At 44.8% G+C, this 25,656-nt stretch overlaps 1 protein-coding gene and 1 gene segment (V, D, J or C); one reads left to right on the top strand and one right to left on the bottom strand.

The window, feature by feature from the left end:
- Positions 1-588: 588 nt before the first annotated feature.
- LOC101112049 (serine protease 1) lies at positions 589-4,241 on the bottom strand. The gene is made up of 5 exons (XM_027968884.2): positions 4,202-4,241; positions 2,668-2,827; positions 1,971-2,228; positions 1,293-1,425; positions 589-759 (listed from the first exon to the last, which is right to left on the bottom strand). Exons 1-5 carry the CDS (start codon positions 4,239-4,241, stop codon positions 610-612), a joined length of 741 nt encoding a protein of 246 aa, XP_027824685.1. The 3' UTR covers positions 589-609.
- Positions 4,242-24,441: 20,200 nt separating this feature from the next.
- LOC121819444 (T cell receptor beta variable 3-1-like) lies at positions 24,442-24,940 on the top strand. The segment is given in 2 exon segments: positions 24,442-24,524; positions 24,642-24,940. Coding segments are annotated over 2 exon segments (342 nt in total).
- Positions 24,941-25,656: the final 716 nt, after the last annotated feature.

Genomic DNA, 25,656 nt, shown 5'->3' on the forward strand with positions numbered 1-25,656 from the left:
AAATCTTGCCTGCTGTAGCAATAAAATTCCAGACAGAAAAAAGAATATCTTGGAGAATAAAAGAAATAGGTCGGTGAAACCTTGGAAAATACAACATCTGTGGGGTTTTTTTTTTCGGTTTTTTTTTTCTGTTTTTTTTTTTTTTTTTTTTGGATCTGTGATTTTTAAAACACTCTCCAGAGTCACAGCAGGGACTTCATCTCAACTTTACTATGACTAGGCCAGTAACTCTGGGAAGTCAGGCTTAACATTCTACATCTTAGTGTCATTATCTCTGTAAAAATGTGATGGTGACATAGACCCATACCCTTATTCATCTTAACAGCCTCAACGTCCACACAGAATTTGGCATATAGTAGATGAATATCAACTTATTCTGATGAGACTGGATGAATGACTGAATCACCTTTCAAATTTCATCTTCATATAATAGTTCAACTCTATGTCCACCATCTTCTCAACAGCCAGATTGAAGAGAAAGTATGTAAAAATCAACTAATTTCACTTGAACATATTTGGTTTTATAAGTGATTTTATTTCAGTAGTGTTTTCAGGATGGGAGGAAGGTGACGCTGGCTAACAGGGAGGGTCATGAAGAGATGAAGCTGTTTAGTTGGAAGCGATGGTCTGCTGAATCCAGCTCACGTAGTTGCAGACCTTGGTGTAGACCCCAGGCTTGTTTTTCTGAGCGCAACCATAGCCCCAGGAGACAATGCCCTGGAGCTTTCCATTGCAGACCACAGGGCCACCAGAGTCACCCTGGGCGGGAAGGAAGAGCCAGTTAGAGCTCACAGCTCTGCGCAGAGGGGAGAAAGGCTCAAAGGTGTTCCTCCTTTCCCCGGGGACCACGTTTCCATGTGCTGATCCTCCACGAAGCCCATCTTTCCCTGGGAAATCAGCTCTTGTTCTCCACACTGTACCCCTATTCTTCTCCTCCCTCCTTCTCTCTCCCCCTTTTCCTCAACTGCAGGTCTGTGAGGCCAAGAAGAGATGAGGGACGGGAAGTTCGATGTTGCCCATCCAGCCAGGCTCCTTTCAAAGTTCCCTGCTCCTATATCTCTTCTCAGAAGGGCACCAGGATATACTGTTTGCACATGATCTGTTTATCTTTCCCCTTGAACCTTAACCATTAATACAGCAAAAAGAAAACTTGTTATTTTCCCCCAGCCTATCCTGAGCCCTCATGATCAGTCCCAGAGACCGCTTTTCAATGTTCTGGGTTCTAGGAACTGGGGAATGCGGTGGTGATACGTGAGGCTGAGCTGAAGGACAAGGAGCGCAAAGCAGCTCACCTGGCAGGAGTCCTTTCCGCCCTCCAGGTAGCCCGCACAGAACATGTTGCTGGTGATCTGGCCTGGGTAGGCACTTTTGCAAGAGCTGTCAGATAGGATGGGGGCCTTCAGACACTGCAGCACATCAGGGTAGCTGGCTGTTGGGGACAAGGTTGAAAAGAGAAGAGGATTACCCATACATTCTGGGAAATATCTTTCTCAATACCTCTCCCCATCTTCCCAATATTCCCATTCCTTCCCTCCAATTGCTAGTAGCTTCTATTTTGGAAGAATAACCATTATCTGGATGGTCTTCCAAATGGTTTTAGTCAGCAAACTGTTCCCTCCCTAATACTAGTATCAGTGACCGCATATCTTCAACCTAAAGACTTTATTTCTGAAGCAGGGCTATACTTTGAGCAGTTCCAACCTCAGCCTCTGTTCTATGTACCTCCTCATTCTTTGCTTCTCAGCAAATCACCATTCATATTTTAGCTGCATGCCTGGCAACTTTAGCGTGGTCCTTTCTTTCTGTGTTGTCAAGCAGAGAGCCTACACATTTCAGTTATATATCCCAAGATTCCACAGAACGCCAGTCTCCTCTGGGAATGCTGCCTTGGGTGACAGAGGGCTACCTGACCCTGAGCATGGTTTCCACCTTCAGGATTCTCTGACCTGCTGACCGCGTCCCCATGAGACTTACTGCCACTGCTCTTGGTGTTGCCCCAGCCAGAGATGAGACACTGGGTGCCAGCAGAGGCACAGGATGTTGGCAGAGAGACAGAGGCTACTCGGCTGTTGAGACTGGCAGCTGATTTCAGTTTAATCAGCATGATGTCGTTGTTTAAGGTGTTTGAGTTGTAGCTGGGATGGACGATGCTCTTGGATGCGCTGATGAATTGCTCATTGCCCTCAGCGACGTTAATGTTGTCTTCTCCCAGACGCACTTGGATTCCACTGGATCAAAAGATGACAAGTTCTCTAAGTCTCCAGTGTGAGGGCCTCCCCCTCCCCGTGGAGCCCAGTCTTGAGCATAAGCACAGACAGAGGGCCCTTGCAGTGCACGCATGTGCCCGCACACACACACACACACACACACACACACACTCATCTCCTGCGTCCCCTGCATTAGTAGAGTGATTCTTTACCACTGAGCCACCTGGGAAAGGGCTATGTTAGAATAGATATATTTAACCACTCACTATTTTCCTCCCTGTGTCTTTACTGCCTTCATTTGGAAGGCCTCAATGCATACAATGTCTGGCGGGGGCGTATAATGGGGTCTTGGAATCTGAATGCTCCCCCTCAAGCATGACTCTGTTCACCCTGATTGTCTGTGGCATGGTTGAGGATGCCCTGACCTCAGAGAACAGGGCTGTGAGTACTGGTTACTTACGACTTGTAGCAGTGAGCCGCAGACACCACCCACCGGCTGTTGATGAGGGAGCCCCCGCAGAAGTGGTAGCCAGAGTTCAGAGACACTTGGTAGGGGACAGTATTTGCCCCGCAGGTGTAGCCGCCCACGATCTTGTCATCATCGTCCACGGGGAAAGCAACTGACAGAGGAAAGTTGGAAACTATCTGAAGAACTGATCCATTGTGGAATTTCTACTCAACAGCAAGGTTTTGCAGATGAACCAGGAAAAGATAAGTCATGTTCTCTTACGATGCATAATCAGGAAACTCTGGTTTGTATAATTGTTTTCATAATCTTATTCTATCACATATGCTTCTTACACTATTATAAGTATCTAACTTTTAGGTTTTAACGCTTTAAATTTGATCAATATAATGATTTTTACATTTGTAACATACATACACACACAAGTAAGAGAGTCCTTACATAATAAATGTCTTGAAGCCCACTACTTGAGGTTATAATGAATACTTTTTACACAAAACCCTGATGAGCAGACATTTAAGTATGTGTTCAGTAAAACTTTGGGGTCACCATCACTATGTTTAATTGTAGAGTTCAATATAGGATGAATACCACATGAAGTAATGGAAAGGAAACTTTTAAATGCCATCCGAGAAGGTTCTGACCTGAAGGTAATGGAGAGTTTTATTCTTTTGTTCCCCAAGTGTCTTCTTGGTTCTTGCCTAGATGTTCATCAGATGATTTTATAGAACATTATAAGGTGTGTGTCTTCAATGTTTCCCCTTATCCCAACTGTCTATCTAACGATTTAAATTTATTCAACGCTGTTAAGTCATGACCACTGAGTTGTTATGTTTTCTAAGGACTCCAATACCAGAGATTGTTACGTGTACCCTATTATTTATGTATTTTAAAGTAATTTTAGGAAAGACATTTCCTGGTATATAGACAGGTGAAATGAATTTACATCTAGGCAATCTGGGAAAATAATGTAGTAAGTATGAACTGTGTAAGAATTAATAGTATAAAAATAGAAATAGTAATTTTCTATTTCTTTTCATGATTGCATGACATGTCATATTATATCAGAGGGATATCATTAGCAAAGATGTGGTAAAATCCAGACCAAAGCTTTTATTCATGAGAAATAGAGTGTCTTTGCCTGTTGAGATCCTGCTTAAGGTGCTCTTTGGTATAGAAGAGATGTAATGCTCACAAGACTAGTCCCAATTATTAAATGCAGATCCTTAGAAAGGACAAAACATTTCCTTAACATTGACTATCACTTCTTTTTCACTCTTGCTTCATAGATAGTACCTTGATGTTCAAGGCAAATTCTTCCTCTTAAAGTTTTCTGCATTGATCACCCCTGCTAACCATAGTCTCTAACAAATGAGATTTAGTTATTTACAGACACATGTACTATTACACTGTTATTTCAACATCTTAAGCCTCTTGAGTACAGAGATTATATTCAACATTCATTGCTGTCTTCCAGGGTAGAAAGCACAGTCTCAAATATATCATAGAACCTACTATCAAAACTTACCAGCAGCTCCCAGGAGAGCCAGAAAGATGAAGGTCTTCATGGTTGCTCACCGGTTCTGGACTAGGGACTAGGTTGCAGGATTTCCAACCACAGCTATTTATATGTCCAGGTTTGTCATTGACATCCATGGCCACCAGTGCCAGAAATGTGATTTCCTGAGAAAATCACAAATCCAAATTTAGAATTCCATGCCACACTGAAGATAAGTCAGCAACCAATTTAAAAGTCTGCCCATGTCCACTTTGCCAGAAGGTTATGGGAATGAAAGAAATGAGCCCATATGGGGACACAGTTCCTCAAAATAGAAAGTAAGTTACAGTGAGGTCACAGAGCATGGCTACAGGTGGCCTGATTCCCAGACAAAAATTTAGGTCCTTGGTTGTCTCGAGTGTGAACATTTATCCTGAGGACTATCCTAAAATCTACACCCTTGAAGTTTAACTAATATTGCTGACTTCACAATATATAATTTGTCTTATAATAGCTCTGGTTTTATATATCCATGTCAATATTTCATTATTAATAGGAACACTTGTTCCAATGAGAAGAATAAAATCATTCTGATTTGAGATCAAAATAGATCAAGACAGCTAGGAGAAAAGTATAAAAAAGTACAAAGTGAAGTCACTCAGTCGTGTCCAACTCTTTGCATAGCTTACCAGGCTCCTCCATCCATGGAATTTTCCAGGCAAGTGTACTGGAGTGGGTTGCCATTTCCTTCTCCAGGGGATCTTCCCAACCCAGGGACTGAACCTGGGTCTCCCACATTGAAGCAGACGCTTTAGTGTCTGAGCTACCAGGGAAGCCAGCTAGGAGAAAGAATAAGGACAATTTATATTTATCTGGAATTGCTATTTAGTAGGCATATTTTAAATACTTAACCTATGTTATTTAGTAATCTTCATGACAGCACTTTAAGATATCCATTATTATTCCTTCTTAATCAATGGGAAAACACATACACAAAATTATGAAGGACTTTGCCAAAATCACAAAGCAAGAACATGGTAAGGTCAGGATTCCATCCCAGGAAATCTGGTGTCAGCATTTGCGCTCTTAACAACTGTGTAACACTTCCCTACTCAGTTCACCCATCACTAGAGATCACAAAAATACAGAAGTCTTGGCCAGTGAAAAGACAAGGGACTTATTGAGTGCTTACTGTGTATCAGACACTACAGTTGGGATTTTCTACAGAGCAGATCATTCTGTCCCTAAAAACACATTTTTAAGTGTTGTGCTGTAATTTTTGCCATTTTCTAGATGGGATGGATGAAGTTTAGATAAGGTGTTTTTCTCAAATTTTCAATGCTATGAAGTAGTCAATACAGGGTTCAAACACAGCCCTTTCTCTTCAGAGTCCACGGCTTCCACTGTGATGCCATACACATAATCAAGGAGACCAACCTGGACTCTATCAAAATAAGACATGACTCAAAGGGGTATACGGAATTCTGGGTGGTGGTTTTCAGTCAATCAGTTACGTCTCACTGTTTGTGACCTCATGGGCTATAGCACACCAGGCTTCCCTGTCCTTTACCATCTCCCAGAGCTTGCTCAAACTCACGTCCGTTGAGTCAGTGATGCCATCTAACCATCTCATCCTCTGTTGTCCCGTTCTCCTCCTGCCTTCAATCTTTCCTAACATCAGGGTCTTTTCTACTGAGTTGGCTCTTCGCATCAGGTGGCCAAAGTATTGGAGCTTCAACTTCAGCATCAGTCTTTCCAATGAATATTCAGGATTGATTTCCTTTAGGACTGACTCGTTTGATCTCCTTGCTGTCCAAGGGACTCTCAAGAGTCTTTTCTAACAGTTCAGTTCAGTTCAGTTGCTCAGTCATGTCCGACTCTGTGACTCCATGAATTGCAGCACGCCAGGCCTCCCTGTCCATCACCAACTCCTGGAGTTCACTCAAACTCACGTCCATTGAGAAGGTGATGCCATCCAGCCATCTCATCTTCTATCTGCCATGAAGTGATCGGACTGGATGTCATATCTTTGTGTTTTGAATGTTGAATTTTAAGCCAGATTTTTTACTCTCCTCTTTCACCTTCATCAAGAGTATCTTTAGTTCCTCTTTGCTTTCTGCCATAAGGGTGGTGTCATCTGCATATGTAAGGTTATTGATATTTCTCCCGGCAATCTTGATTCCAGCTTGTGCTTCATCCAGCCCAGCATTTGCCATGAGGTACTCTGCATATAAGTTAAATAAGCAGAGCGACAATGGAATCCTAGAAATTCTAGAAAATGCAAGAAATGGGTTCCTGGAGGAAGAATTATCAAAATTGCTGGGATATGGCAGATGTTTCCAGAATAAGTGAATCTATGTGAGAACTAAGTTCTACCTAGATACAGCCATTCTACACCAAATAATGCATCTGAATGCCCTACTAGTATGTCAGTTCTTCTTTAGCAAGCTGTCACTCTGGAAGTAGTTTCTGTGTCTTTCATAGCTGAAATTTTTCTGATATGAAGATGACTTAGTAGAAGGCAGAGTTTCTCAGTTCTGGCACCATTGATGATATGAGCCTGGTAATTGCTACAGGATGCTGGCATGCACACTGTAGGACATTTATCAGCATCTTTGGCCTATAGCTACAAGTGGCACTAGCTCTCCCCCCAGTTCAGTTCAGTTCAGTTGCTCAGTCATGTCCGACTCTTTGTGACCCCATGGACTACAGCACGCTAGGCTTCCCTGTCCATCACCAATTCCTGGAGCTTACTCAAACTCATGTCCATTGAGTTGGTGATGCCACCCAACCATCTCATCCTCTGTTGTCCCCTTCTCCTCCCCTTCTCCTCCCACCTTCGATCTTTCCCAGCATCAGGGTCTTTTCAGATGAGTCAGTTCTTTGCATCAGGTGGCCAAAGTATTGGACAGCATTAATGTGGGAAAAACCAAGGGTAACTGATGGTGGTGGTGCCTGTGAGTGGGAGGAGAAGGGAGCAGAGTAGACCTGAAGGAGCTTTGTATTCTAAGTGAAAGTCACTAGAGAAATCTCTCTGTGGAAGAGGCTAGTGGAATACTGGATACAAGGGGGGTGTCTCTGTATCTACGTATGCATATTTGTCATTTATGTAAAGTAGGTGAGCAAGTCTGAGAAAGACATCCTTGCATGATTGTGTGGGAGCTTTTTTGAACCTCAAGGTCTCTTATACTTCTGAGACGCTGAAAACTTTCTATGAGGTTTGATCCTGGAGATAGGACTGAAAATTCCCAAGCTCAATAAATATTCTTGCCTGCTCCTTATGTGTGCAAACCTCCTGATCTCAATAACTTCAATGATTTCTCATTTAGGATCAACACAGAACATGCCATAATGTGTGGTGCTCTCCTTCTTCAAACTCTTCCCATAAAAGAACCATAAGCTATGTATGGGGAATATACATATTTTTTTTACCCCAAAATGTGAGTTGGTGTCTATACTACTTTTCCTAACGTCACACATATGGTGGCCCAGAGGCATGTGTCCGTATTAATTAATCTGTATTTTTGTCACCTCTCTTTCCCATGCATGTGGCTTAGTGACCTTGGAGGCACTAGTTTAAATAATCCTCCAGCAAATATGTTAACATTTGTATTGGCAGGAACAACAGTCACTGGTCTCTAAGGGTAATTTATGCCCTTTCCCTCAATGAGTCTGTTTTTCCTTTTCCTTGGCTTCTTCTGCCATTTTCCTGGTTAATACATCACCAGTCATCAAGGCTACACCAGGCTGACTCCTTACCACTACAATGTGTAGGGAAACTTTATTAAGGATTCCTCTTCTTGAGAAAAGATGTACTAAGTAACGTACTAAAAACTGAAGCAACAATTAGGCAGCAAAATACAAAAGGATCAAGGTTCAGAGCATATGCTTTTGTAACACCCTCGGTGCTGACCTGGGAGTCTGTGCTAAGCCGAATTTCTAATGCTGCCATAAAGGAAGTCACAGTTAGTGAACAGGATGTTCCCTTTTGATAAAGGAACCCTGGAAACAGGCTGAGTTTTCCTTGAGAGTCCTGCTCAAGGGTGGCATTAGTTTGGGGACATCTCTAGTCCAGCTTCATGTGTTTGCCCCCACATTTTGGTTGTAGCATCGGCAACCTTTTTCTGTAAAAGGATAGCCAGTACCTGCTTTAAGATTTGCAGGCAGTATGGTGTCTGTCACAGCTACTCTGCTCTTGACCATAAGCAACTCTAACAGTATGTAAAGGAGTGAGCACTGCTGCGTTGCAGTACAAGCTTATTTACTAAAGCAGGCTACAGGCCAGCTTATTTCTGGATCAGTCTGTCGACCCTGCTTCAGAAGATAGGGGTGAAACCATTAAATGCCCCACATCCAGACTTGAAGGCTTAGTGCTGAAGAATTGATGCTTTCAAACTGTGGCGCTGGGGAAGACTCCGTGGACTGCAAGAGATCAAAGCAGTCAATCCTAAAGGAAATCAATGCTGAATATTCATGGGAAGGATGGATGCCGAAGCTCCAATACTTTGGCCTCCTGGTGCAAAGAGCCAACTCATTAGAAAGGACCCTGATGCTGGTACAGTTGGAGGGCAGGAGGAGAAGGGGACAACAGAGGATGAGATGGTTGGATGGCATCACTGATTCAGTGGACATGAGTTTGTACGAACTCTGGGAGACAGTGAAAGACAGGGGAGCCTGGCGTGCTGCAGTCCATGGGCTCGCAAAATCCGACACAACTGAGTGACTGAACAGCAACAAACATTCAGACTTGAAATTAAATGGTGTTCATCTCCAGTGATCTGAAAATGACTTGAAATATTGCCATCTAATTTGTTGCCTTTTCTTCAAGCAATATTTTAGGTAGAAAAGAAGAGAGGGGTTGAGGATTTAGAGCCAGAATATTGAGGTGACAGAGAGCAGGGAAGGAAAAAGGAAATTCTGACAGAAATAGATCATTTTACCAAAGAAGGAGCAGTGACAATATACTGGAAAGGAATGTTGAGATCTGGAACCAGAGTTCTAGCCTTCATTCAGTCACTAGATTTTTGCCTTTTTTTTTTTTTTTTGTCCCTGAACTTTAATATCCTCATGGGTAAAATTAATAGCCATAGAAAAAATTTGGTGAGATGCAGAGGTTGACATGATCTTTGATTCACATAATAGAATTTTGTTGAAGTGTCAACATAAACAAATCATATCTCTGTCAGAATTCACATTTCCATGCAAATTTTAAAATTATTTGTTCTAGCTCTGTGAAAAAAATGTCACTGATATTTTGATAGAAATTGCACTGAATCTGTAGATTGCCTTAGGTAATTTGATCATTTTAACACTGTTGATGCTCCCAATCCAAGAACATGGAATATCTTCCCATCTGTTTGTATCATCTTTCTTTCATTAGTGCCATAGATTTCTGAATATAGGTCTTTTACCCCTTTAGATAAGTTTATTCCTAGGTTGTTTTTTTTTTTATGTGATGGTAAATAGGATTGTTCCTTTAATTTCTCTTTATGATAGTTCATTGTTAGTGCATAGAGATGCAACAGATCTCTGCATATAAATTTTGTATCTTGCAACTTCATTGATGAGCTCTAGTAGTTTTCTGGTGGTATCGATGTCCAGATTGATCAGGGGGCCTACCTCCCCGAGGAAATAGCCGGTGGTGTTGAGATCAAAAGCAAGATCAAGGTGTCCAACACACTCGAAAGTCAGCTGGACCTCATAGGCCAGCAGATGATGCCCGAAGTGCAGGGAGCCTTGTTTGGTGCAAATGCCAACAGGAAGCTTTTGGACTAAGCCAGCAGGAGGTGCGTGACGTGGACGCTCCCAACATTGGAAGAAACGAGATGGCCTGTACAGCTTCCTCTTTGCTGTCCCCTGCCCTTATTTGTCAGCGGGCCGCGCGGGCGGCTGCGACCCGGCGCACTAAGCGCGGGCGGCTGCGACCCGGCGCACTAAGCGAAGCGCGGCTGAGAGGAGTTACCCCACGTCCCAGGTCAGGGGCGACAGCCGGGAGGAGACACTCCGCGTCCGAGGTCAGGGGCAGTGGCCGAGAGGAGCTACCCTGCGTCCGAGGTCAGGGGCGGCCGGGAGAAGCCACCCCTCGCCTGAGGCCAGGGGCGGCGGCGGCTGGGAGGAGCCACCCAGCGCTGGAGGCCAGGGGCGGCGCCCGAGGCCAGGGGCGGTGCCCGAGGCCAGGGGCGGTGGCCGGGAGAAGCAACCCAAGGAGCAATGGCTGTGTGGGTGCAGGAGGGCCTGGAGGAGCCACCCCACTTTGAAGGTCAGGAAGGGCAGCGGTAAGGAGATACCCCTCGTCCAAGGTAAGGAGCAGTGGCTGCGCTCTGCTGGAGCAGCTGTGAAGAGATATCTCATGTCCAAGGTAAGAGAAACCCAAGTAAGATGATAGGTGTTGCAAAAGGGCATCAGAGGGCAGACACACTGAAACCATACTCACAGAAAACTAGTCAGTCTAATCACGCTAGGACCACAGCCTTGTCTAACTCAATGACACCAAGCCATGACCGTGGGGCAACCAATGACAGGCAGGTCATGGTGCAGAGGTCTGACAGAATGTGGTCCACTGGAGAAGGGAATGGCAAGCCACTTCAGTATTCTTGCCTTGAGAACCCCATGAACAGTATGAAAAGGCAAAATGATAGGATACTGAAAGAGGAACTCCCCAGGTCAGTAGGTGCCCAATATGCTACTGGAGATCAGTGGAGAAATAACTCCAGAAAGAATGAAGAGATGGAGCCAAAGCAAAAACAATACCCAGTTGTGGATGTGACTGGTGATAGAAGCAAGGTCCGATGCTGTAAAGAGCAATATTGCATAGGAACCTGGAATGTCAGGTCCGTGAATCAAGGCAAATTGAAAGTGGTCAAACAAGAGATGGCAAGAGTGAACGTCGACATTCTAGGAATCAGCGAACTAAAATGGACTGGAATGGGTGAAAATAACTCAGATGACCATTATATCTACTACTGTGGGCAGGAATCCCTCAGAAGAAATGGAGTAGCCATCATGGTCAACAAAAGAATCCAAAATGCAGTACTTGGATGCAATCTCAAAAACGGCAGAATGATCTCTGTTCGTCTCCAAAGCAAACCATTCAATACCACAGTTATCCAAGTCTATGCCCCAACCAGTAATGCTGAAGAAACTGAAGTTGAACGGTTTTATGAAGACCTACAAGACCTTTTAGACCTAACACCCAAAAAAGATGTCCTTTTCATTATAGGGGACTGGAATGCAAAAGTAGGAAGTCAAGAAACACCTGGAGTAACAGACAAATTTTGCCTTGGAATGTGGAATGAAGCAGGGCAAAGACTAAGAGAGTTTTGCCAAGAAAATGCACTGGTCATAGCAAACACCCTCTTCCAACAACACAAGAGAAGACTCTACACATGGACATCACCAGATTGGTCAACACCGAAATCAGACTGATTATATTCTTTTCAACCAAAGATGGAGAAGCTCTATACAGTCAACAAAAACAAGACCAGGTGCTGACTGTGGCTCAGATCATGAACTCCTTATTACCAAATTCAGACTGAAATTGAAGAAAGCAGGGAAAACTGCTAGACCGTTCAGGTACGACCTAAATCAAATCCCTTATGATTATACAGTGGAAGTGAGAAATAGATTTAAGGGCCTAGATCTGATAGATAGAGTGCCTGATAAACTATGGAATGAGGTTCGTGCCATTGTACAGGAGACAGGGATCAAGACCATCCCCATGGAAAAGAAATGCAAAAAAGCAAAATGGCTGTCTGGGGAGGCCTTACAAATAGCTGTGAAAAGAAGAGAAGCAAAAAGCAAAGGAGAAAAGGAAAGATATAAGCATCTGAATGCAGAGTTCCAAAGAATAGCAAGAAGAGATCAGAAAGCCTTCTTCAGCAATCAATGCAAAGAAATAGAGGAAAAGAACAGAATGGGAAAGACTAGAGATCTCTTCAAGAAAATTAGAGCTACCAAGGGAACATTTCATGCAAAGATGGGCTCGATAAAGGACAGAAATGGTCTGGACCTAACAGAAGCAGAAGATATTAAGAAGAGGTGGCAAGAATACACAGAACAACTGTACAAAAGAGATCTTCACGACCGAGATAATCATGATGGTGTCATCACTAATCTAGAGCCAGACATCTTGGAATGTGAAGTCAAGTGGGCCTTAGAAAACATCACTATGAACAAAGCTAGTGGAGGTGATGGAATTCCAGTTGAGCTGTTTCGAATCCTAAAAGATGATGATGTGAAAGTGCTGCACTCAATATGCCAGCCAATTTGGACAACTCAGCAGTGGCCACAGGACTGGAAAAGGTCAGTTTTCATTCCATTCCCAAAGAAAGGCAATGCCAAAGAATGCTCGAACTACTGCACAGTTGCACTCATCTCACATGCTAGTTAAGTAATGCTCAAAATTCTCCAAGTCAGGCTTCAGCAGTACGTGAACCGTGAACTTTCTAATGTTCAAGCTGGTTTTAGAAAAGGCAGAGGAACCAGAGATCAAATTTCCAACATCTGCTGGATCAAGGAAAAAGCAAGAGAGTGCCAGAAAACATCTACTTCTGCTTTATTGACTATGCCAAAGCCTTTGACTGTGTGGATCACAATAAACTGTGGAAAATTCTGACAGAGATGGGAATACCAGACCTGCCTCTTGAGAAATCTGTATGCAGGCCAGGAAGCAGCAGTTAGAACTGGACATGGAACAGCAGACTGGTTCCAAATAGGAAAAGGAGTACGTCAAGGCTGTATATTGTCACCCTGCTTATTTAACTTCTATGCAGAGTACATCATGAGAAACGCTGGACTGGAAGAAGCACAAGCTGGAATCAAGATTGCCGGGAGAAATCTCAATAACCTCAGATATGCAGATGACACCACCCTTATGGCAGAAAGTGAAGAGGAGCTAAAAAGCCTCTTGATGAAAGTGAAAGTGGAGAGTGAAAAAGTTGGCCTAAAGCTCAACATTCAGAAAATGAAGATCATGGCATCTGGTTCCATCACTTCATGGGAAATAGATGGAGAAACAGTGGAAACAGTGTCAGACTTTATTGTTTGGGGCTCCAAAATCACTACAGATGGTGACTGCAGCCATGAAATTAAAAGATGCTTACTCCTTGGAAGAAAAGTTATGACCAACCTAGACAGTATATTCAAAAGCAGAGACATTACTTTGCCGACTAAGGTCCATCTAGTCAAGGCTATGGTTTTTCCAGTGGTCATGTATGGATGTGAGAGTTGGACTGTGAAGAAGGCTAAGCACTGAAGAATTGATGCTTTTGAACTGTGGTGTTGGAGAAGACTCTTGAGAGTCCCTTGGACTGCAAGGAGATCCACCCAGTCTATTCTAAAGGAGATCAGCCCTGGGATTTCTTTGGAAGGCATAATGCTAAAGCTGAAACTGCAATACTTTGGCCACCTCATGCGAAGAACTGACTCATTGGAAAAGACTCTGATGATGGGAGCGATTGGAGGCAGGAGGAGAAGGGGGCAACAGAGGATGAGATGGCTGGATGGCATCACTGACTTGATGGACGTGAGTCTGAGTGAACTCTGGGAGATGGTGATGGACAGGGAGGCCTGGCGTACTGCGATTCATGGGGTCCAAAGACTCGAACACCACTGAGCGACTGAACAACAGAACAATAGCTCTTCTGTAGCTAATGTTCTCCGACTGATGGGTAATGATGGGAGTCTCAGTTAGTACCATAGGAAACTTTCCTCTAGCTTGTCTCAAAGTAGCATAATTTCCCGCCATTCTGTAGCATGCAGTTGCAGGGCCAGGTGTGGGTGCGTGCGTGTCCCGCACCTCCTGCTGTCCTGGGCTCCACCATCCAGCCTACAGGCGGTGGGGTGGTAGACTCAGTCCTCAAGTGCATGTGGGTCTCATCCCTTCCGGCAGCAGCAGCTTCTCGCCTACATGTTTGGACCTAGAAGTGTCTGTAAATGTGATTTTAAGGTCTATTCCATCAATCTGCTCTATTTATTAAAACACAACGTGGAGGTAAAAAAAAAAAAAGGAAGATCATGTGGCTTATATTCTTCAATTTGTTAATGTGGTGTATCACGTTAATTGATTTGATTTGAAGATACTGCAAATCCTTAGTCCCTGGGATAAGTGCCACTTGATCATGGTGTATTATCCTTTTAATGTATTGTTGGATTGTTAGTTGGTGTGTTTTTGCATCTATGTTCATAAGTGATATTTTACCTATAATTTTCTTTTTTGTGATAGATTTGTCTGGTTTTGGTATCAGGCCTGTAATTTTCTTTTTCTGTGATAACTTTGTCTAGTGTGAGCCTCACAGAATGCATTCAGAAGTGTTCCTTCCTCTGCAATATTTGGGAATAGTTTGAGAAGGAAAGGTGCTAACTCTTCTCTAAACATTTGGTAGAATTCAGCTGTGAAGCCATCTGATCCTGGCTTTTTCTTCTTGGGAGTGTTATAATTACTGATTCAATTTTTTTTTTTTTTTTTTTACTGGTAATGGTCTGTTCTTATTTTTTATTTCTTCCTGGTTCAATGTTGGGAGATTTTCTCTTTCCAAGAATTTGTTAATTTCTTCTAGGTCGCCCATAGTTGTTCAGAGTAATCTCTTAAGGTCCTTTGTGTTTCTGTGATGTTGCTGTAACTTCTTTTTCATTTCTGATTTTATTGATTTGGGCCCTCTCCCTTCTTTTTTTGGGTAAATGTTCGTCAATTTTTTTACCTTTTCAAAGAACAGCTTTTACTTTCCTAGATCTGATTTCTTCTGCTGTTTCCTTTTAAGTCTGTATTTCATTTATTTCTGCTCTAATCTTTATGATTTCTTTCCTTCTAACTTTGGGTTTTGTTCTTCTTTCCCTCGTTCTTTTGGGTGTAAAGTTAGGTTGTTTGAGGTTTTTCTTGTTCCTGAGGTAGGCTGTTATAGCTATAAACATCTCTTTCAGAACTACTTTTGCTACATACCATAGGTTTTGGATCATTGTATTTTTGTTACTCTGTCTTCCATTTGCAGCTGCATCTACCCTCCACCCTACAAGATTAGCTGGTAAAGCAGACCTAATAAAAGGACAATTCAGTTTATCATAGAAATGTTCAGGCATGTAACCTGAGACCCAGAGCATCAGTAGAGCATGTGCAAACGCCATTATGAAATGATTTACAAACTTACCGCTTGTGAGAATTATGATCTGGGGAGGCATTTATGCAGAACATTTATAGAGAGGCATTTATAGAGAACATCCTTTTGGATTAGAAGGAAAGGAGATCAGGAAGAGAAACAGAGATGGATGGAGGTAAAAGCGAAGCTGAAGGTCAAAACAGGGCAACAAAAACAGGAAATAATGAGAAACAAGGAAAACATAGTACCCAACCCAAGTCAAGTTTTTGATTAAGGCAGTTTTCTGTCAAATGTGTGCATATCCTCAAGAATGCTGAGCCCATAGGTAGGAAGGCAGGAAAACTTGTTTTTTTGTGATTTGTCTTAGGCTCCATCATCCCAAATCCCTTTAATATACATACCTTGCTTTATGGGGTATAGTTCCTATCAGAGCAAATTGATACCCAAGGAGATCCACTGCTTAATTCAGAAATATTTTTTTATTTTGGTTTTAGAAACTACACTTTGGAGGAGTAGGAAAAGGAAAGTAGTAGGCACCTTGAAGTCCACTCTAGGAGGAAGACATAGGTCCTTGGGCATGGGAGTGGGCAATCATTCACAAGTGTTGTGACTGGCAGGACTCTCAGTCAGCTGTCATTTGCCTATTTCATCCTTGGGGAGTGACAGTCATCAGGCAAACCATTTAGCAATCTTAGAAGAGAAGACAGGCTCACATAGGACAAGTCATCTCAAGCTAACCCCATTTTCTTTGGGTGAGCTCATTAGGTTGAGGACTTTAGAGAAAAATTGGAATCTTGCATGTCTTGTTTTCAGCAAAGTTCAGTTCAGTTCAGTTCAGTTCAGTCGCTCAGTCGTGTCCGACTCTTTGCGACCCCATGCATCGCAGCACGCCAGGCCTCACTGTCCATCACCATCTCCCGGAGTTCACTCAGACTCATGTCCATCGAGTCCGTGATGCCATCCAGCCATCTCATCCTCTGTCGTCCCCTTCTCCTCCTGCCCCCAATCCCTCCCAGCATCAGAGTCTTTTCCAATGAGTCAACTCTTCGCATGAGGTGGCCAAAGTACTGGAGTTTCAGCTTCAGCATCATTCCTTCCAAAGAAATCCCAGGGTTGATCTCCTTCAGAATGGACTGGTTGGATCTCCTTGCAGTCCAAGGGACTCTCAAGAGTCTTCTCCAACACCACAGTTCAAAAGTATCAATTCTTCGGTGCTCAGCCGTCTTCACAGTCCAACTCTCACATCCATACATGACCACAGGAAAAACCATAGCAAAGTACTTGACAATATTTCTATGACATTTTTGCACTTTCCATAGTATTTTTTACAAGTTGATACACACTCTTGCTGGTGTAGTCCAACATATATTTCCAGCTGATTAACAACTTTTCTCCAGAGTTCTCAGTGCCCATACAAAATGTTCACGAAGTTGCTGAGCTCTGATTTGACATCCTGAAAGCTAAGTAGCTGATTTGCTAATGAACCAGAGCTGAGAAGAATCACCACCACAGATGACCAAATCAAGGTACCAAAGATGTAACATCCAATGTAAAAATCTCCCTAGTTTATCCAAGTAGTTCTCCAATCATTTTACTCTCTTAAGTGCCACTACCAGACTCGACTTTGACCCACAGTTTGATATAATATTATTATTCCTAGACAAATGGAATTCAAGGAGATCAAAGCTAATGACAGAGCCTCAAGTAACATTGGCCAATCTTCCCCCTGGGCTCTTATTTCCTCTCTGCTTGAGGGCTGTCACCATTTCCTTGTGACCAAGTCCTCATTTGATATATCATCACCAATAAATGGGTTTCTCTTGTTTTTGTGTCATTGCACACTTAGGATCCTAACTCCTTAGGAAAGTGTTCAGTTTTACCATTCTGAAGCCAAATTCCCACCCCTGAGCCCAACTTACTGCCTTCTTCTCACCCCTCTGAGGCTGGCACTCATCTGCTTGGGGGTTTGGGCAATGAATCTATTCCTCTGACCTTGCCTGGGTATACTCAGTCCCGCCAAAGTAGTCCCAACCCACGTCTTGAGGTGCAAAGCCTGAGAGGGAAAGAGGAAACGTGAGCTGTAGAAACTAGCAAGGGCAGTGTCTCCCCAAGCAAATCCTCCCAGGGCCAGGGAAGCACACTCCGAGGACAGGAACCCTGGCAGGGAGACCCCGGATCCCATCCTGTCTGAGCTGACGAAGGCTCTGGGCTCCTCTGCTGTGTGGTCCTCTGTGTCCTGGAGCAGGTGAGGCCTGGGAACAGGTGGGACATTTTTGTCTTTGGACTTCTGGCTTTGCTCATGGAGTCGCCTTAGGAGAGTCTCTGAACATGGTTTATCACTCTCTCAGGCCCTTTGGACAATGGAATGACCCAGATCCCTAAACGCCTGGTGACAGTGATGGGGAGAAAAGGAATCTACAGTTTGAACAACATCTGAGACATGACTCTCTATATTGGTACATACAAAATGCGGCAAAATCGCCAGAGCTCCTGTTTTTCTAACCATAGTTTAGTTCAGTTCAGTTCAGTCGCTCAGTCGTGTCCGACTCTTTGTGACCCCATGAATTGCAGCACGCCAGGCCTCCCTGTCCATCACCAACTCCCGGAGTTCACTCAGACTCACATCCATTGAGTCAGTGATGCCATCCAGCCATCTCATCTTCGGTCGTCCCCTTGTCCTCCTGCCCCCAATCTCTCCCAGCATCAGAGTCTTTTCCAATGAGTCAGATCTTCACATGAGGTGGCCAAAGTACTGGAGCTTCAGCTTTAACATCATTCCTTCCAAAGAAATCCCAGGGCTGATCTCCTTCAGAATGGACTGGTTGGATCTCCCTGCAGTCCAAGGGACTCTCAAGAGTCTTCTCCAACACCACTGTTCAAAAGCATCAATTCTTCAGCACTCAGCCTTCTTCACAGTCCAACTCTCACATCCATACATGACCACAGGAAAAACCATAGCCTTGACTAGACGGACCTTAGTCGGCAAAGTAATGTCTCTGCTTTTGAATATACTATCTAGGTTGGTCATAACTTTTCTTCCAAGGAGTAAGCGTCTTTTAATTTCATGGCTGCAGTCACCACCTGCAGTGATTTTGGAGCCCAAAAAAATAAAGTCTGACACTGTTTCTACTGTTTCCCCATCTATTTCCCATGAAGTGATGGAACCAGATGCCATGATCTTTGTTTTCTGAATGTTGAGCTTTAAGCCAACTTTTTCACTCTCCTCTTTCACTTTCATCAAGAGGCTTTTTAGCTCCTCTTCTAACTATAAGCCTCATCTATATTGAGAAGTCAGTTTGAGATGGAAGGGACTAGGGTTAATCTGAACCTTCTGATTGCAGGCACCTAGGTATGGATGTGAGAGTTGGATTGTGAAGAAGGCTGGGCACCGAAGAATTGATGCTTTTGAACTGCGGTGTTGGAGAAGACTCTTGAGAGTCCCTTGAACTGCAAGGAGATCCAACCAGTCCATTCTGAAGATCAGCCCTGGGATTTCTTTGGAAGGAATGATGGTAAAGCTGAAACTCCAGTACTTTGGCCACCTCATGCGAAGATCTGACTCATTGGAAAAGACTTTGATGCTGGGAGGGACTGGGGGCAGGAGGAGAAGGGGACGACAGAGGATGAGATGGCTGGATGACATCACTGACTCGATGGATGTGAGTCTGAGTGAACTCCAGGAGTTGGTGATGGACAGGGAGGCCTGGCATGCTGCAATTCATGGGGTCACAAAGAGTTGGACATGACTGAGCGACTGAACTGAACTGAACTGAGGACCTCTTACTGCCTTCCGGTTTTGGTCCAGGAGAGAAGAACTGAGTTTTCCCTTTGGTCCCAAGGGAGACCATCCTAAAATTCAGGGAGAAGAAAGAGGGTTGAGAGAAATCCCTGGATGGGAGAGGGGTGAGAGAGAGTCCAGGTTTGTTCACAACACAGGAGAATGTGGTTTGCAGAGGCTGTGAGTCAGTGCAGAAAGGTGAGGGGTTAAACACACACTATTGACTTTGGGTTGATCCGCAGATGTTTTTCAGAGAAGGCGATGGCACCCCACTCCAGTACTCTTGCCTGGAAAACCCCATGGACGGAAGAGCCTGGTGGGCTGCAGTCCATGGGGTCGAGAAGAGTTGGACACGATTGAGCGACTTCACTTTCACTTTTCACTTTCATGCATTGGAGAAGGAAATGGCAACCCACTCCAGTGTTCTTGCCTGGAGAATCCCAGGGACGGGGGAGCCTGGTGGGCTGCCATCTCTGGGGTCGCACAGAGTCGGACACGACTGAAGTGACTTAGCAGCAGCAGCAGCAGCAGCAGCAGGTGTTTTTGCCCCAGTAAAGAGCCTGGACTGCCAGACCTGGTGCCTGAGAGCCTGCCTAGCAGGAGCAGAAAGGAGAGGGGTGTGAGGTGGGGTGGGGGGAGCCCTCAGGCAGGTGTGGGTGCAGGCACAGAGCCAGGTCAGAGGAACAGGAGAGCGGTGTTCTGTGAGCCTCAGGAGCTCAAGCGGTGAGCCTGGCAGCGAGAGTCTCCCTGGGGATCTTGAAGAGACAGTCATCACCTAGGGACACCTACTTATGAGGCAGAAGGGGACCTGGAGCCCCGTCTGACACTGCAGAGTGTCAGGGAGTTACAGTTAAAAGGGCTGTAGTCATACCCCTCTGCTGGGTGTTCCTCCTCCTTCCCGGAACAAGAGAGCTGGGAGCAATGACAGGAAATCACATTTCAGGGTCTGCTAAAATGGTTTCATTAAAATATCAGCATCAACCTTTCTTCTGGACTCTGCCTCTGACTTCCACCTCTGTCAACAGTGATGCCTGGAACCTAGAACTGCCCACACATGAAAACAGTTGATTCCAAAAACCTAGAGATAGAAGAGACAGACATCTAAGAGATAGATCTAGATATAACTTTTCACTTTGTTTTGACTGAAGGCTTCTGTTTCATATTAAGAAATTTAGATTTGAGCTGACTCATTTGTCCATGCATATATCTAAATTTCTTAACTTCTTATGAGCTACTTTTAAAATCTGTTGAAAGTTATAAACATTAGAAAATGAGAACACGCACGATATTGAATATTCAGAGTGACTACCTTTGACTTAGGGATTGAGAAGCCAGGGTCCTCTGGACCTTCCTCACTCCCACCCCAGCAAAACATCTACACCGTCTTCCTTTAAAGCAAAAATAAGGTGACATCTACTCATTTTTGAAATTTAATAAGTAACACCTTCGCATCATGGTATTGTGTTTAACATTTGTCAATTGTTGTCTGTATTACTTTCAAAGACCTACTGCTTAAACATTTGTGATCCATATAATAATAGAAAATAGTAAATGTAAATATTTTAAGTTAGATGAGATTTCAAAGGCTAAAGAGGTAAGTGGCATTAGCTTATTAGGTGAAAGGTGCAGACTGTCCCATCTGGTTGTAATCTGGATTTTCAGTTAGAAAACCAATAGCCTTTGGTCCATCTGTAGGAGTTAACATGTACATTGACTTTTGTATTTTTGTCAATAAGAAAGGAGATTTCTTTTCAAGGTCAGAGCCACCAACAGCTAGTGCCAGGTGAGTAGAATGGAAGGTAAACCATGGTCTTTGTTAACCTCACAAACCTAAGAAGCTAATTTTGAGCACCAGTAAAGAAAGAGATGAAATTTGATGACACTGAAATCTTCATGGGACTCTGCGCTCAGGTAACTAAATTCAACAGAACTGGGATCATGAGATTTTTCCTCCCATCCCACTCTGCCGAAGCACACAGCTCAGCCCACCTGCCCTGCCTCCTTTTTAGAGAAGTGGTGAAGAGAGACCGCTCTGTCAGGAGAAATCCTGCAATTGGGAAAGTCATAGAAAGCAGAGGCCGGGGTGGGCGTTTTGTTTCTAGAATGGGAGGAGGGTTTAACTTTCAAAACATGCTAATACATGCCTCGTCCCACTAACACCCAAACTCTAGGAAACTGTCCAAACATGAGAAGGAGTTTAAATATCAGACAGCCAAAAATATGGCCAATGTCCCAAACACACATCCTGATACCGTTTCAGCCTGTTTTTTGCTCTACTTTTCTCCAGTCTTCTGCCTCATCGCCAGAGTCCTAAGACTCTTCACCTTTTTGTGGATAAAATGATCTTCAAGCTAAAATCACTGGATTTTCTTCCCTTGTTTACTTTCTCGCTGTAATTAAACCCTGGCACTTCCCAGACATCCCAGCATCAGCCCCCCATTCTCCCTGCAGAGGCTTCTCCTCTGCTTTAACTGGACCTACCAGAAAAGAAGCGCAAAGAAGCTATTTCTTTGTTCCCCTCATTCCTTTGGGCAGTTCTTGAAGGACAATGGGAAAAGCAGTGCTTTCAAACCCTCCCGTGAGGAACAGGAAACAGTGAACAGAACTGATGTAGCTCATGCGAGGCGTGTTTCTCGCCATCCGTTTTCTTCTGGTATCTCTTTGGATGATTTGCACCTGATTTTTCAAGCGTATGTGCATGAAACGCTAATGTAAGTAACTCATTTGAAATCTCCTTTTTAAGAAGAGGGCTTCCCATTTGGCTCAGCTGGTAAAGAATCCGCCTGCAATGCAGGAGACCTGGGTTCAGTCCCTGGGTTGGGAAGATCCCCTGGGGAAGGGAAAGGCTCCCCACTCCAGTATTCTGACCTGGAGAATTCCGTGGGCTGTATAGTCCATGGGGTCACAAAGAGACGGACACGACTGAGCGACTTTTCATTCATCATTTTTTAAGAATGGTTACTTCTTTCTATGGTCAGAATGACTAACATATGTAGCCTCCTGTCAGTTTTGTTTTTGACTCTTCTTTCCATCTGTCCTTTCTTCTCCCTGCCTTCTTCCCTTTCCCTCTTTTCTTTGAATAGCTTCACACGTGAGTCATGTGATATAATCAGGTAGGTACCCGGGATATCGGATGCATGAGAGCCACCAGCCAATAAACATCTCGGGCTGCCCCTGGTTGTTAGTGTGTTAGTCGCTAAGTCCTGTCCAACTCTTTGTGACCCCGTGGACCGTGGCCCACCGGGCTCCTCTGTCCATGGAATTCTCAAGCCAAGAATACGGGAGTGGGCAGCAGTTCCTTTCTCCAGGGGATTTTCCCAACCCAGGGACTGAACCCAGGTCTCCCGCACTGCAGACAGATTCTTTACCATCTGAACCACCCCAGGGAAGCAGATGTATAAGAGCCATCAGCAACAAACATCTAGGGCTGCCCCTGGTTAGGATCATACAGTTTTAAAACCAGACAGAGACTTAGACATTATTTATTACAGCCCATTGTTTCGTAGATGAAAAAATGGGAGGCCATGTTCAGGACAGTATTTAACTGTATTAATACTGATTATATTTCTAACATCTGTATAAAATAAATTTTATGTTTCTGGTCTAGGGCAATATGTAAATTTCTTTCTGCCATCAGAAGATAAACATCATGACAGGAGAATATTGTCTTACTCAGGCTTTGCACTAAGCAACGATTCAACGATGCCAACAGAAAAAGCTTGCATGAGTTTCCGGGACAGAGGTCATTTCTGTTTCGTTCACTGTTAAGACTCTAGTGCTTGTTCTGTGCTCAGTGAAAATCTAATGAACCACTGGGTCCGTCTCTGGAGGTCTTTCACTAGTAGCTGACAGTGTTGCTATACGTTGTGCACTTGTGTGTCTGTGTGTGTGAAACCTCCATGGTGACTGGTGCCCTGGTTTTACTCAGGGTCCTTGCTGACAGATATTACCCAGGGCTGCGGGAGAGGGAGTCCCAGGAGCACTAAGATCTGAGAACTACACATTTCTAACCGCTAGGAGGCGCTAGAGCCCCATGGAAACCCAGAGGCTGTTGGAGGAGGGCAAGGACCCTGAGAAAGAAAAAAGGGAGGGAGGTTCTTAATGGAGTAGGAAATGGCAACCTGCTCCTGTATTCTTGCCTGGAAAATTCCGTGAACAGAAGAGCCTGGCGGGCTACTGTCCTTGGAGTGGCAAAGAGTCGGACACGACGGAGCACATAACACAGGTTCTCAATGGGGGTGATGCCGCAGTCTGGGAACAGTCTTCGCTGTCACAACAGGGGTGGGAAGTGCTACAGGCAGGCAAGGCAGAGAGACCAGCGATGCTGCTAAACACCGTGTTGCCCCACAACCAAGAAGTATCCTTGCAGTATGTCAATAGCATGGAGGTTGAGAAACTCCAGGCTGGGTTTTGAGCTTTAATGCATGCTTTGTGTGCCTAGTCGTGTTGCAACCCCAGGGACTCTACCCCACCAGGCTCCTCCATCCATGGGATTTCCCAGGCAAGAACACTGGAGTGGGTTGCCACTTCCCCCTGGGGGAGGTGGGGATCTTTCCAACCCAGGGATCGAACCTGTGTCTCTGGCAGCTCCTGCACTGGCAGGCGGATTCTTTACCACCGAGCCACCTGGGAATCCCTATTGAGCTGTAAACTTTGTACCAAAAGGGAATGTGACCTATAGACAAAGCAAGGGCAGTAATATCATCCTGTTTAGATTTTCCCAACTTCGTTTTATTCTTCTCCTCTCTAATCTCAAGCTCTGGTCACATTCTGACCTTTTATTTCCCTTCTATTCCGCTCATGGCTCTGCCTCTCTAACGGAAAACATCACCAGGAATAGGACTTCCATTTATTCCTCTTGAAGACTCATCAGCAGAGTGTGCTCCTAAGAGCAATGCATGGTTCTGTGTGGTCTGCAGCCGGTTCTCGGGGAGACCTCAGAGTCAGTCTGTTGATGGTAACTGAAATAATTAGCATAAACCACACATTCAAGGGAGCCAAGATGTGAGTGGGGTTGTCGTGCATTATTGTGGTGGAGAAGCATGAGATCCAGAGAAGGGAAACCAGCCTGACTCAGAGAGGGACACCACATGGGGTACCAAGAAGGAGGTGGCCAGGTCCTGGGGCAGGGAGAGAGGAGGGAGGTGGTTGCTGGCACAGAATGACCGTCCGAGAAGCATCCTTGAGGCCACTTGCTCACCGTACTCACAGTGTCCCTAGGAATCCCAAACTCCCTTGAAAGGAATAGAAATGAACATCACTTTGCACAGAGCGAGTGCGACCGTGGAGAAGGAGGGGAGAAGGTTAGAGGAGGCCTGAGGATGAGGAAGTCATTCTGGGCTGTGACGTCACAGGCCCAGCCCCTGGGAGGGCAGTGAGCATGGCAGCCTGGTCTTCTTACCACTGAGGACCAGCGTCCTGGGCCAGGACGCCCCCATGCACTCCCGGCTCCTCTGCTGTGTGGCCCTCGGGCTCCTAGGAGTAGGTGAGTCCCGGGTCCAGGCGGCTGGATCCCTCTTTGATTCTCTAAGTCCATCCATCAAGCCTCCAAAGCCTGGCTATTTCCTGGGACTTATCTGAGTTCTGTTTCTTCCCTTCTCAGGTACCTGGGGCATAGGAGTTTTCCAGACTCCAAAATATCGCCTCACACAGATGGGAACTAAGACGTCCCTAGAATGCGAGCAAAAGCTGAACCATGATAATATGTACTGGTATAAGCAGGACTCCAAGAAATTGCTGAAGGCTATGTTTCACTACAACAATAAGGAACTCGTTGGAAATGAAACAGTGCCAAGTCGTTTCTCACCGGAGTCTCCTGACAAAGCTCATTTAAACCTTTACATCGACTCCCTGGAGCCAGGAGACTCTGCTGTGTATTTCTGTGCCAGCAGCTGAGACACAGCCCTGCAGAGTCACTGCCGGCTTGTGCACAAAGCCCCTGGCCTAGGCAGGAAACCTGTGGGACGATGCGTTCACCCAACTCCAGGCTCCCCGGGAGTTTCCATCTGCAGGGCAGCCTGGAGCACACTGCACCATGCAGTTCTACAATTAGACACACAGAAGCCTTGCAGAATTGCACTTCTCAGCTGGAGCAGAGAAGCAGAATTAAATTCTCTAGAACACTCAGGACTCCACAAACAAGAAAGGACCCTGCCCCATGCCCTGAAGACCTTAATTGAGGGGAGAAGCCATTCCTTGCCCTTCTCTGCTGTACATATCGCAGAGCGCATTGTTCTGACTGAAAACACACTATTTGCAGAGAATGCTTGATGAGTAGAAGTTGAAAGGAAGAGGAGGTGAAGATAAAAGTTTCTAAGACCAAAAGGAAATTCAGATTATCAGTGAGCTCACTGTTTAATGGAAAAAAGATTCGGAGAAGCAGGAAAGTCCCTGGTGACAGGGGTACAGTCAGGCCACTTAAGATGGCTGTTCTCTTGTTCCCTGAACAGCCTCTGCTTGGCCAGGCCGTGCTCCACTCACACGACTCTCCAATCCTCCTAATCATAGTGCTTGGTCCCTGTAACTGACACGCCCACCTGACATCAATTCCCCCATAAACGTTCCTCCTCCCCGAGGAGCTAGGACTGCTGCCATGTCCTGCCTGTGCACGATGGGGT

This window comes from Ovis aries, chromosome 4, assembly GCF_016772045.2.
Source record: "Ovis aries strain OAR_USU_Benz2616 breed Rambouillet chromosome 4, ARS-UI_Ramb_v3.0, whole genome shotgun sequence".
In the NCBI taxonomy this organism is placed as follows: domain Eukaryota; kingdom Metazoa; phylum Chordata; class Mammalia; order Artiodactyla; family Bovidae; genus Ovis; species Ovis aries.